The sequence below is a fragment of the Saccopteryx bilineata genome, chromosome 1 (assembly GCF_036850765.1).
Source record: "Saccopteryx bilineata isolate mSacBil1 chromosome 1, mSacBil1_pri_phased_curated, whole genome shotgun sequence".
Classification (NCBI taxonomy): Eukaryota; Metazoa; Chordata; class Mammalia; order Chiroptera; family Emballonuridae; genus Saccopteryx; species Saccopteryx bilineata.
Window position 1 is genome coordinate 89,203,429 of NC_089490.1, and position 12,132 is coordinate 89,215,560.

Below are 12,132 nucleotides of genomic sequence, written 5' to 3' on the forward strand. Positions count from 1 at the left end.
GTAGGCCAGCGCGGTAAGAGTGCGCATGCGTTGATAAAGCAAGCGCTCGTTATCATGGTAACCAGAGCATCTAGCGGCTAGACTCTAGCTGCAGGCTCTGTATACAGAGATCTCAAGAGTATTTCTACTGGGCCCTCGCGCAGTGCCGCGGTAGAACCTTGGTTACGATCTCCCGAACCCAGCTGGGGTCTTACTTTAGGGTGATGTTTCAATTTTGGCAGAACACCCAACGGGCATTCTCGTTCCCGCGGCTATCTTAAGGCCCCCTTCCTAGGGCCTTGCCTGCCAAAGGCACCAGGTCAAGATGAGATCTCCGTTTATGTGTGTGTATCTGCCTGTGTTTCTGTTTGGGATGGAAGGGTCGGGCACTGTCGCAATAGTGACGGGCAGCGTCACAATTCTCTTGGGGCCGACCCGCCCCTAGACTTTGGTGGTGTTGGGGGCGGGGTGGGGGGGGAGTAGAGATTGGACCTGGGAGACGGGTGTGTCATTATGTTATTTCCCTCCTCAGGAACCTCCCATGGGTTCCCAGGAGCGGGTGGAGGCGGTGACCAAAGGAATGGGGTTCTGGCGCAGCCCCAAGCAGGCCACTTACTCCGCTGGGACCTGCGAGCTCCTCAGAGGTCAGTGCGCTTAAAGGACAGGGGAAGAGTGGTAATAACAATTACCCAATGAAACTCAGGTCTCCCCCACGTCTCCTGTGACTCAGCAATTGCTATTTTCACTTTATAGATAAAAAGCCTTGGGTTCAGGTCTTACAACTTGCAAGTGGCCAAAAGTCAAAGAACTAAGACTTTTATAGTAGATAACTCCTGTGCACCCCTTAGATCACATTTTCAATTTCCTCCTCACCCACCACTACAGTGGAACCAACTATTATGTGCCCTCACACTACCGAATACCTTTTTCTTCACTGGACTCACTTTAACCTGTAGTCATATATTAAGTGTGTCCCATTGGATCAGTATCCATCTATGCTTCTAACCCAGTGAGCATCAGTGCAGGACCATTCCTATTTTGGCTCCCTATTGTAGCTCTAGTGTCTGACATATGCTTAATGAATACTTATTCATTCATTCACTCAAAACATTTTAAAAGCCCACTATGTGCTTTAGACTTTATAGGTGCCGAGGATACAGCATAAAAAAGAAAAAAACAGTAAAATTTTTGCTCTTATGGAGCTAATATTTTAGTAGGAGGGTAACAAATGACAAATGAGTAAACTCTATAGAACTTAGATGGTGATTAATGCTATAGAAAAAAATGAAGCAGGAGAGGAAGAGAGTGAGTACTCAGGTACAGAATGGGGGTAGGATGTAACACAATTTTAAATGTCTGTGGTGTGAGATGAAGGCTTGTCTGCCTGCATCTCAAGAGGCCTCACTGAAGTGCTTTATCTTGCAGTGATGATGAAGGAATCCAAACTGACTAAATTCCAACAGCGCCACATAATGGACACCATGAAAAGTAAGTCAGTCCACAGAAGCCTTCCTGGGCAGAGGGATTCTGGATCATGTTTTTAATGCTCTTCTATATTAAGGAATAGGAGATGTTATTTTAAAAGACAGAAATAGCATAGTATAATATTTTTTTATCTTGCCCCTTAGGAATTGGCCTTACGGGGTCTTTGTTCCTTTCTCCTAACATGGGTCCTGGCACAACAACAAGCCTCCTGCAACCCTGTGGTAGCCAACTTTCCCAAGAGATCATAGAGCAATTGAAACTTTCAAAAAATGTCTCAAAATTGTCATGTCTGCAATCTATCCCTCCCCGTTACACACATACTATATGAGCTCTCCAGAGGAGAGGACTATGTATGTGTCTTGTTTTATTTATTCATAGCTTAGCTAGAAGAAACAAGAAAATTGACAGAACTCCACCTTAGGAAGACTATGTAAAGCATTTCCACAACTTACCTCTGACCACACATTGTATCAATATTATTTATTTTTAAGGGAAACAAAAAGTGGAAGTACATGGGTACTAAAATCTTGAAAGCATCCTTACTTTCTGAGATTTAACTGAATCAATGTGGATCAGAACAGAAACCTCTAAAGTTGCCTTTAAGAGCCTGACCAGGCGGTGGCGCAGTGGATAGAGCATTGGACTGGGATGTGGACGGAGGACCCAGGTTCAAGACCCTGAGCTTGCCAGCTTGAGCGCGGACTCATCTGTTTTTGAGCAAAAGCTCACCATCGCTGGCTTGAGCAAGGGGTTACTCGGTTCTGCTGAAGGCCTACGGTCAAAGCACATATGAGAAAGCAATCAATGAACAACTAAGGTGTTGCAACGAAAAACTAATAATTGATGCTTCTCATCTCTCTCCATTCCTGTCTGTCTGTCCCTATCTATCCCTCTCTCTGACTCTCTCTCTGTCTCTGTAAAAATAATAATAATAATAATAATAAATAAAGTTGCCTTTAAGAGAGAGAATGCCAGAGTAAGCCTACCAAGTTTTACTTGAATCTATCAAAAGCTATTCACTTCTTTGAAGATGTGCCTATCAGGAGAGCATCTGATCAACCACAGAAGCTTAGGGAAGAGAGAGTTAGAGAGGCAGATATTGGCAGTACTTGTCCAGCACTGGCTGGTGGAGAGAGACTCCATCAGGCCAGATCAGGGGTCAGATATCCTTCCTCATTGTGGGCAAGGACAACTCAGGCTGCCAGAGCCTAGTTCTGTAGCACATTCAAATCATAACCCAATTCTCACACTCAGTAATATACTAATAAGTTGGTGTCCCCTGTAGCACAACTACAGAGGGACTATCGGGAATCCACTAAAAGTAAATACTAGAAGACCAAGGACTGTGTCTGCCCTGTTCACCTTGGTATTCCCAGCACCAAGGTGCTCAAACTTTATTGAAGAACTAATTGCATTAGTGGTTAGGATAACACAGGTAGCTGGTTCACCTGGCAGTGTTATTCTCCCTTAGAAGGTTTTTGGTTGTTTTTTTGTTTTGTTTTGGTTTTTGCCTCCAACATTAGTGTTCAGCCTTCCTTCTAGAATCTCTTCTTTACTTCCCTCCTCTTAACCAAATCCTACTGTTATTTTGAGCCTCAGTTTGAATTCCAAGCCATAAATTTCTCTCCTTCACCTGAACTCCCAGAATTATTCGGGCCATATTTATTTGCTGAGAATGAGCAAAAAAAAAGAAGTAGCATTTGGCAATGGAAAGGGGAAGGTCAATGGGAAGTAGTGGAAGCTCCATCCTTCTCGTTCCTCAGGGCAGACACCTAAGTCATTTTCGACTCCTCATTTCCCAGACCCCACATCTGACCCATCAGCGAGCCCACTGCTTGACCTTCAAACCATATCCTGACTGACCGCCTCTGCCCTTGACCCCTCCACAACTGTATTTTCAATAGCAGCCAAGGGGATTATGTTACTTCTCTGCTCAAAACGCCCCAATGGAGCCTGACCAGGTGGTAGTGCAGTGGATAGAGTGTCGGACTGGGACACAAAGAACCCAGGTTTGAAACCCTGAGGTCACTGCCTTAAGCGCAGGCTCATCTGGCTTGAGCGCAGGGTTGCTGGCTTGAGCGTGGGATCATAGACATGACCCCAAGGTCGCTGGCTTGAACCCAAAGGTCGCTGGCTTGAGCCCAAGATTTCTGGCTTGAGTAAGGGGTCACTCACTCTGCTATAGCCTCTCTGTAAAGGCACATATGAGAAAGCAATCAAGGAATAACTAGGGTGCCGCAACGAAGAATTGATGCTTCTTATCTCTCTCCCTTCCTGTCTGTCCATATCTGTCTCTCTCTCTCTCTGTCAAAAAACCCCCCACAAACAGCCTGACCAGGCGGTGGCGCAGTGGATAGAGTGTCGGACTGGGATGCAGAGGACCCAGGTTTGAGACCCCAAGGTCACCAGCTTGAGCACAAGCTCATCTGGTTTGAGCAAAGCTCACTAGCTTGGACCCAAGGTCGCTGGCTTGAGCGAGGGGTTACTCGGTCTGCTGAAGGCCCGTGGTCAAGGCACATATGAGAAAGCAATCAATGAACAACTAAGGTGTTGCAACGAAAAACTGATGATTGATGCTTCTCATCTCTCTGTTCCTGTCTGTCTGTCCCTATCTATCCCTCTCTCTGACTCTCTGTCTCTGTAAAAAAAACACAAAAAACCCCACAAACAAACAAACAAAAAAACGCCTCAATGGCTTCCAACCTCATACAAATAGCCAATTTCTTCAGAGGCCTAGAAGGTCCTATACTTTTGCCTTCCATGACCTCTGACCTCTATTCTCATGACTGCCCCTTGCTCACTCTTCCTGGCATCCTAGCTCCTAGCTGTTTCTTTTTTTTTTTTTTTTTTTTTTGGTATTTTTCTGAAGCTGGAAACAGGGAGAGACAGTCAGACAGACTCCCGCATGCACCCAACCAGGATCCACCCAGCACGCCCACCAGGGGTGACGCTCTGCCCCTCCGGGGGGTCGCTCTGCCGAGACCAGAGCCACTCTAGCCCTGGGGCAGAGGCCAAGGAGCCATCCCCAGCGCCTGGGCCATCTTTGCTCCAATGGAACCTTGGCTGCGGGAGGGGAAGAGAGAGACAGAGAGGAAGGAGACGGGGGTGGAGAAGCAGATGGGCGCTTCTCCTGTGTGCCCTGGCCGGGAATCGAACCCGGGTCCCCCGCACGCCAGGCCGACGCTCTACTGCTGAGCCAACCGGCCAGGGCTCCTAGCTGTTTCTTAGACACTCCAGGCACATTCCCATGTCAGGGCCTTTGTTCTAGCTGTTCTGTCTCAGAAGCTCTTCCCTGAAATAGCTGCAGAGCTGGTCCCCTCACCACTATTGGGTCTTTTCTCAAATGTTACTGTCTTCACGAGAGCTTCCCTGGATTGCTACCCTATTTAAATTGTAAATCCTGCTGTGACACATTGAAAACTCTACCACATAACATACTATATATTTTATCATCTTCCACACTCCCAAATGCAGTCACCACAAAGGCAGGACTTTGTCTAACTTACCACTTTACCCCCAGTGTCCTGGGCCTGGCATGGAGTAGATGTTCATTACATATTTGAAGAAGGTTGGGAAGGTAGAATAGGTAGGCCAGATCCAAAGAGTGAGTGGAACAAACTCTGAGCTGAGCTTTAGGGTGATTGAGAGGAGGAGGAGCTAGTCAACCAGAAAGGAGGTGACACCTTGGTTGGCCTGGCAGAGGAGCGCCAAGTCTGGGCTGAGGCAGTGGGTATGATTAGTAGGGGGGATTCATGTCTATTACCATCCAAACCATCCCTCCCTATTCATGAACCAAGTAGGTTTTAGGAATCTATCAATAGAAATAAAAGTACAAATACAAAGGCTTGATGTACAAGAATGTTTATTGCAGCATTATTTGAAGTAGTAAAAATAAAATAAAAACAGCCTGAATTTCTGAAACTGGGAGACTAGTTGACTATATAATGTAGACATTGGAAGGACTAGTACACAGCTATAAAAAATAAGTTATATCCATGATAAACTGCTGAATCTGTTATTGCATATATATAACACAGTATGGTTCACTGTTTGAAAAACAAATCTTATATATGTACATATATCTTTGAACGTGTTTATATAAGCATTAATAAGAATGGACCGAGGCCCTGGCCGGTTGGCTCAGTGGTAGAGCGTCAGCTTGGCATGCAGGAGTCCCGGGTTCAATTCCTGGCCAGGTCACACAGGAGAAGCACCCATCTGCTTCTCCACCCCTCCCCCTCTCCTTCCTCTCTGTCTCTCTCTTCCCCTCCTGCAGCCAAGGCTCCACTGGAGCAAAGTTGGGCCAGGCGCTAAGGATGGCTCCATGGCCTCTGCCTCAGGCACTAGAATGGCCCTGGTTGCAACAGAGCAATGCCCCAGATGGGCAGAGCATCGCCCCCTGGTGGGCATGCCGGGTGGATCCCGATCGGGCGCATGCGGGAGTCTGTCTGACTGTCTCCCCGTTTCCAACTTCAGAAAAATACAAAAAAAAAAATGGACTGAGACCACCAAATTGTTACCATCACCATTGTAAAGGGAGGATTGGAGGGGAGAAGGGAAGACTCTTCTGTACTGTTAGCTTTGTTATAACAGGCAGGTACCACTTTTATAAATTGAAAAAAGCGCCAGTGGATTCCCCCCACCCCAACCCTCCCTTCTCCAGGAGGAGACATTTTGCCCCTGCACTGCAGCCCAACATCTAGCCAGAGGGTCTTGCCTCTCAAGCAGCCGGCCCCAGACATCTGCCTGCCTCCCATCCTGGCAGCCCAGTCCCACCTCAGGCCTGCCAGCCTGTGCCAGGCCAACGGGGCCTACAGCCAGGAGCAGTTCAAGCCTCGAGCCACCCGTAAGTTAGAGGGCCTCAACCAGAGCCCCTCTTCTTCCTCCCTTCATGAGGGTTGGAGGGGTGTGGGAAGATGAGTGGTGCACAGGGCAGGTGAGCATATATCTAATCAAATTCTCTGGCTGTTTGCACCAATGCTCTTGAGCCTTGGCACATTAGCTTGGGAGCGTTCGAGGTGCAGGGGAAACCAGTTAGGTTGTCCTTTTTCAAAATTTTTCCAGAATGCTCTTTAACAATTAACTGGATTCTACCAATCTCTGACAAATGACTATCAGATCCTATGACCACTGCTCTCTCATGCTTACACGAACCCAGAGCTTTCTGCAGCCCAGCCTACTTCAGAGAGCCATCCATCCCCCTTCCTCCTTGGCGCTTGACATAACACTTGGCTCAGACTCTCCTACACTGCATGCAGCCTCTACACACAGGCTGCCACGTGGCAGCCACTGAGTTTTCTTTGCCTTGCTCTGTACCAAAGTAGCATGTAGGTTTTGACAAAGCACCAAAGTAGCATGTAGGTTTTGACAAAGCTCTCTTCTTGGTTCTTTCAACCCCTTTTTTTTGCCTATCTTGACATGAGAGGCTCAGGAGCACCCAGAATAGAAGGTGCCAGCATTACAGAAGCCCTCTCCTGTTACCCAAGTACATTGGAGCAGGCATACCCAATTGGGAACACCGATCAGGAATGGGGGTGCCCTTCATGCCTTAACTAGGCCTTTTTGGGCTTTATAGGAGATCTGGAGAAGGAGAAGCGAAGACTCCAAAATATCTTTGCCACAGGAAAAGACAAAGAGGAACGGAAAAGAAAGCACCACCCTGTGCAACAGGACCCAGCCCCTGAACTGGATCGGTTTGAAGAACGTAAGCCACTGATGGGCCAGCTGTGCTGGGGAGGGGACTGTATGCAGGGGGCCCAGAATGAGGGGAGGGGTGATCCCTGAGGTCCAACTAGCGAGAAACAATGTCTGACCACAGAACTACTTCATTTCCCCGAGATGCATCCCCTGCCCCCACCACCCCTCCCAGGAGCCTGCTGGTCCCCATTGCTCTGTACGATGATGACCCTTCTCCCTGTCCAGTGGTCAAGGAGGTGCAGGAAAGGAAAGAATTCCTGGCTGACATGGAGGCCCTGGGACAGGGCAGACAGTACCGAGGGATCATCCTTACTGAAATCTCCCAGGTAGGAGAAGCAACAGGCAAGTGGGAGGGGATGCATCCACCATAATGTGGAGTATGAGATTTGACTAGAAATAAAGGATCAGTTGTGGTTGAGGTTTGGGGAGGCCAGCTCTAGCCTGATATCACTATTGGCTCCTATAGTTTTTACCCTGATAACCAGCTTTCCCTGATACGTTTTGCAGAAATTACGGGAAATGGAAGACATTGACCACCAGAGGAGTGAGGAACTTCGGAAGGCTCTTGTCACTGCTTAATCTGTCTCCAGAGATGGGTGTGGAGTAGCCCAACTTTGACCCCTGGAGCCTACCCCTTTGCCAAGTGGGTCATCCCAGTTCAGCCCACTTAACCCTGCCCTTCAGCCATGTGAAAGTCATACAGGACTACTGTGGCCTAGGGAACCCAGGCATATACAGCACCCTAAAAATGAACCAATCAGAATGAGCGGATTCTCCTTGAGACTATGGCCAGGGAGCCTGGGTCAGCTGTGCCTCAGACCCAGTCACAGATACAGACTCATGGCTTTGAGTCTTTTCTTGGGAAGATAGGGCCCCGATACAGTGACAGTAAGGCCTGCAGCATCTTGGGCAAATGTTGACGGGCATCCAGCAGGCCCTCTTCCCATCATGTGCACCCACTGTGTGAACCCACATGTAGTTTATGAACTTAGGAATGAATGTGATTCTTTTCTTCCTACCTGTCTTAGGACCTACTTATTTGACTTCTTACAGCCCTAGGTAAGTGTTTAGCCACTATGATTAATTGGCCAATAAAACATATCTAATGCAGGTCATTACACACCCATTTTGTCTTCAGAAGAATAAGGTTTATTAATCTAAGGTGTTAGAATTTTTCTAGCTGTTTGCGTAATTCAAGTGGAAATGGGAACCGACACTTGAGCAGCCCATGGCCAGGCACTGTGGCAGGTGCTGAATCTCACTCGCAGTGAATTCTCTCAATAAACCCCTGCAATGGTTTGTTATCTCTGTGTGAAAATGGGAGGCTTACCAAGTACCAAAACCAAGGTCATTTCACCAGCAAGTAGCCTCCTCAGGATTAAAAGTTTGCTTTATGCCTTTCCACTGAACCCACAGTCCATAGGAAAAAACTCAGAGGGTTGGGAAGGATCCAGACGGAGCCTAGCTTTGGAGTTCCAATCCCAGCCTCCCAGCCTGTGCTGGTGAACTTGAGCACCACTGCCCCCAGCCTCAGCTCCGACTGCTCGTCTGTGAGGCCCAGCTCAAAGGAGGCATCTGTCCCCAGGAGCCGCCGCTGGCCCTAGCACACAGTACACGGCAGTCCCCATGGCATGGGAAAACCCTGAGCCCTAGGTACTCTAGTATTCTGTCATTTTCCCATCTCCACAAATCAAAATATTTTGGAAATTCCAACCAACCCTTCCACCTGGAGGGATTCATATAATCCTACAGATCACATGCCCCAAGTTTTAGTTGGTAGGGTAAACACCTGCAGCCTCAAACAGATAAGAGAGCAGGGGCCAGGTCTAGGGCTGGTTCAGGAACATTCCATGGGAAGCCTGTGTCCACACGCCCTCCAGAACCTGAGGCCAGAGGGTGCAACATGACAGGGATAGCCACCCTCCCCCTCAGAGCCACTGCACCACCAGAGGCAGCACACTGGAGAACCCCAGGGTGATTTCACCCTTCCCTCAATTAAAACCTGATTAGTTGCCAACACTTACAAATCACACAAACACATAATCTGGATTTCTAGCTTCTTTAGAAACTAGAAAGATCTGATGACACTGGGCCACAGTTCCAGAGGCTATAGTGACTTAAGGAAAAACTTCCCCCTTTCATTGTGGCATAGATACACCCCAGTTCACTCTCATCCCCACCACCTGAGACTCCTGATGCTGAGATAGCCTAATGCAGTAGTCCCCAACCTTTTTTGGGCCACGGACCGGTTTAATGTCAGAAAATATTTTCACGGACCGGCCTTTAGGGTGGGACGGATAAATGTATCACGTGACCGAGTCAAACGTTAAGAGTGAGTCTTAGACGGATGTAACAGAGGAAATCTGGTCATTTTTAAAAAATAAAACATCGTTCAGACTTAAATATAAATAAAACGGAAATAATGTAAGTTATTTATTCTTTCTCTGCGGACCAGTACCGGTCCGCGGCCCGGGGGTTAGGGACCACTGGCCTAATGGAGCCATCCCTCAGAGCACACCCAGTCCAGTCCATGTCCTGGCCCCTGATGGTCCCAGAAGCTGGTGACCCCAGCTCCAGGTCAATAGGCACGTTTGGAAGAAGACTGAAGATCACCAGGGGCTACATGGGTGCAGGAGCTACCTCTCCCTGAAGAGCAAGGAAGTCCTCCTGCCCAATGGCAGGCACTAAGGGCCAAAGCCCCTGCTGGTAGACAACCCCTATATGCCTCTCCTGAGCCACCAGAGAGGCCTGGCCACAAGGCACAGTGGAGGCAGAAAAGAAGGCAGACCTGGCAAAGGGAAAGCACCCCAAGTCTGCAGGGCTCTGGCGATGAGGTTGTTTCCATTTATTGTTGGTGAGGAAAACCCTTGTGAATTAATACAGTGTGATCTTTCCCCAGAGGTGTGATTGAGGGCAGGGGCCCCACAGGTACCCCAGAAATAGCTTATAGACCAAGAGCTGCTGGGTACAGTCCCTAGAGAAAAGGCATTGTCCCCATCGGCTCCTCCCAGTGGGGTGAGTGGCCATCAGTCCTTTGGTGGGTATAGGTCAGGAAAGAATGAACAGAGCAACAGAGTGTGAGGAGACTGGCAATGACCACACACACGCATGGGTCCACCAGCCCCTCCTGGGGCGGGAGCCTCAGTGAGGCATCAGACTACAGTGTGTTAAAGAATCAGGATTAGCACCTACATAAAGTAACCCCCCCTCTTCAGTTGACCAGGGACCAGAATGGCAACCAGGGCCTGCCTTCCAGAGACCCTTGTTGGGAGACTCAGCACAAAGGCACCCACCCACCCAGTGTGGCCATCATCGCCCTCTGTCCTGGTGAGGTTTCCTACAGAGCAAGGAAAGATGAGGAAAGCACCTCCTAGAACTTCAAGAGACAGAGGGAGGGGTTTTGTCCATCAGACCCATTCATGTCTGAGGACATAGTCACTAACCAAACTTAGAGACTTCATAAATAGAGCTCCTGAGTGAGGAGAAATAGACTCGGGTCCCCCTGCCCTGGAAAGGAGGACAGGGGCTCAGAGCCAGCGCCAGGAGGAGCCAGTGCAGCCAAGCCTGCTCTCTGGCCTGCCAAGAGGAGCAGAACTGTAGAGGCAGGAGACCCAGGGGCAGACCTCATGGGTGGAAGGAACCTCGGGTCAGAACTCTGACAACTAAGAATCCCATCTGGACATAGCACAGAGGGAAGGACCAGGGAGCTCCCATCACAGCAGGGGCTGGGTGGGGTGAGGTGCAGGTGTGCTCAGCCACTGCCGCTCCCTGGACCCAGGACCCTGCTTGCTCCTTGGGTTCATCGCAGCATCTGGAGTCATCAGAACCAGACCGGACAGGGCTGAGTCAGGATGGGGTGGGTGCCTCGCTGTTAGCTCTTGTCCCCAGGGGACTTGCTCTTGGTGTCACGCTTGTTTCCTAGCAGCTTCAGCACCTTCATGGTCTTGAACTTCCCCTTCTTCCTGCCCTCGGATTCAGCCTCCTTCTGGAACTCTGCAGGAGAGAAAGGGGAGTCTTACCAACATGGGGATGGGGCAGGCCACAAGTAGGGACAGAGGCTTGGAAGGCCAGCCCCCAGGGGCTTGGCACAGCTCCAGCACTGCCTGCCGGGAACCCTGGGCAAGTCACTTCACCTCTCTGAGCCTCTGGTTCTTTGCCTATAGGATGGGACCCACACCCTCTCCCAGTGTTTTGACAAGGATCTGAGATAAAGCAATGTGAGAACACTCTGGGAACTCTATATAAAGTATGGCATAAATCGATCTTTAAAAGGCTGATTCCCTAGGCTGGTGCTCATAGCTCTGTGGGTTACAGCACAAACACTGCCTCTCTGAACTGAAAGAAACCTCAGAAATCATCTCCTGGCCCCTAATTTTATAGACAGGAATATGTGGGTTTGAAATGGACTAAGTAGGTGCCATGCCCTGGCGAAATGCTTTACACACATTATCCCAGTAGTCCCCAGCACACACCTGGGAGGTGGGGCCTCTATCACCCCCATTCTGCAGACCAGGAAAGGCCTAGAGGGCTCAAGTGGCTGGCTCAAGTCACCCTCTAATAAACACCAGAGCTGGCACTGGAACCCAAGCAGTCTGACTAGAGTCCAGGCTTAACCACAAGGCCATAAAATGAATCACGGGTGGAACCAAGATTAAACCCAGGTCTCCTGACTCCCAGTCCAGTGCTCTTTTAACTGTTCCAAGCACTATCTTATCTCTGGTAGGTACTGCTATATGAGCCCACAGACTTTTCCAAGATCAGCTGCAGATCAAGGAGGAATGCAGAGCTTAAGGCAAACCACCCTGGGAAAATGCTCACTGTACACCAACCAGTCTTCCCTAGGGGCACCAGAGCATCCCACACCCACCCTCCGAGCCCAGACACAGCTTTTCTGGCTACAGGCTGACCTGTCTTGCAGTGCATGGCCTTCCCAAGGGAACAGAAGTTGGGGGTTGGCACACACCCTCCCTG

The 12,132-nt window shown here is 49.2% G+C and overlaps 2 protein-coding genes across 3 annotated transcripts in view; one reads left to right on the top strand and one right to left on the bottom strand.

The window, feature by feature from the left end:
* Nucleotides 1-34: 34 nt before the first annotated feature.
* On the top strand, nt 35-8,271 carry C1H22orf23 (chromosome 1 C22orf23 homolog). Of its 2 annotated transcripts, none has more exons than XM_066258519.1 (7): nt 35-323; nt 512-623; nt 1,405-1,467; nt 6,128-6,310; nt 7,040-7,168; nt 7,387-7,487; nt 7,669-8,271. In XM_066258519.1, exons 2-7 carry the CDS (start codon nt 521-523, stop codon nt 7,738-7,740), a joined length of 651 nt encoding a protein of 216 aa, XP_066114616.1. In that variant the 5' UTR covers nt 35-323; nt 512-520; the 3' UTR covers nt 7,741-8,271. The 2 variants fall into 2 exon arrangements, with proteins under 2 accessions (XP_066114616.1, XP_066114627.1); XM_066258530.1 differs by having other exon boundaries at nt 35-298.
* A 935-nt stretch (nt 8,272-9,206) lies between these two features.
* MICALL1 (MICAL like 1) overlaps nt 9,207-12,132 on the bottom strand; it is a 29,040-nt gene continuing 26,114 nt past the window's right edge. Inside the window, exon 16 of the mRNA XM_066258445.1 lies at nt 9,207-11,154. Coding sequence (XP_066114542.1) covers nt 11,033-11,154 — 122 coding nt within the window. The 3' untranslated portion in view covers nt 9,207-11,032. The remainder of the gene's footprint in view (nt 11,155-12,132) is intronic.

Bases quoted from the DNA above. Each gene is read 5' to 3' on its own strand.
- C1H22orf23 (XM_066258519.1), top strand. From the start codon at position 521: ATGGGTTCCCAGGAGCGGGTGGAGGCGGTGACCAAAGGAATGGGGTTC. The intron at 7,169-7,386 runs GTAAGCCACTGA...CTCCCTGTCCAG, and splicing joins ACTGGATCGGTTTGAAGAAC to TGGTCAAGGAGGTGCAGGAA. The intron at 7,488-7,668 runs GTAGGAGAAGCA...TACGTTTTGCAG, and splicing joins TCCTTACTGAAATCTCCCAG to AAATTACGGGAAATGGAAGA.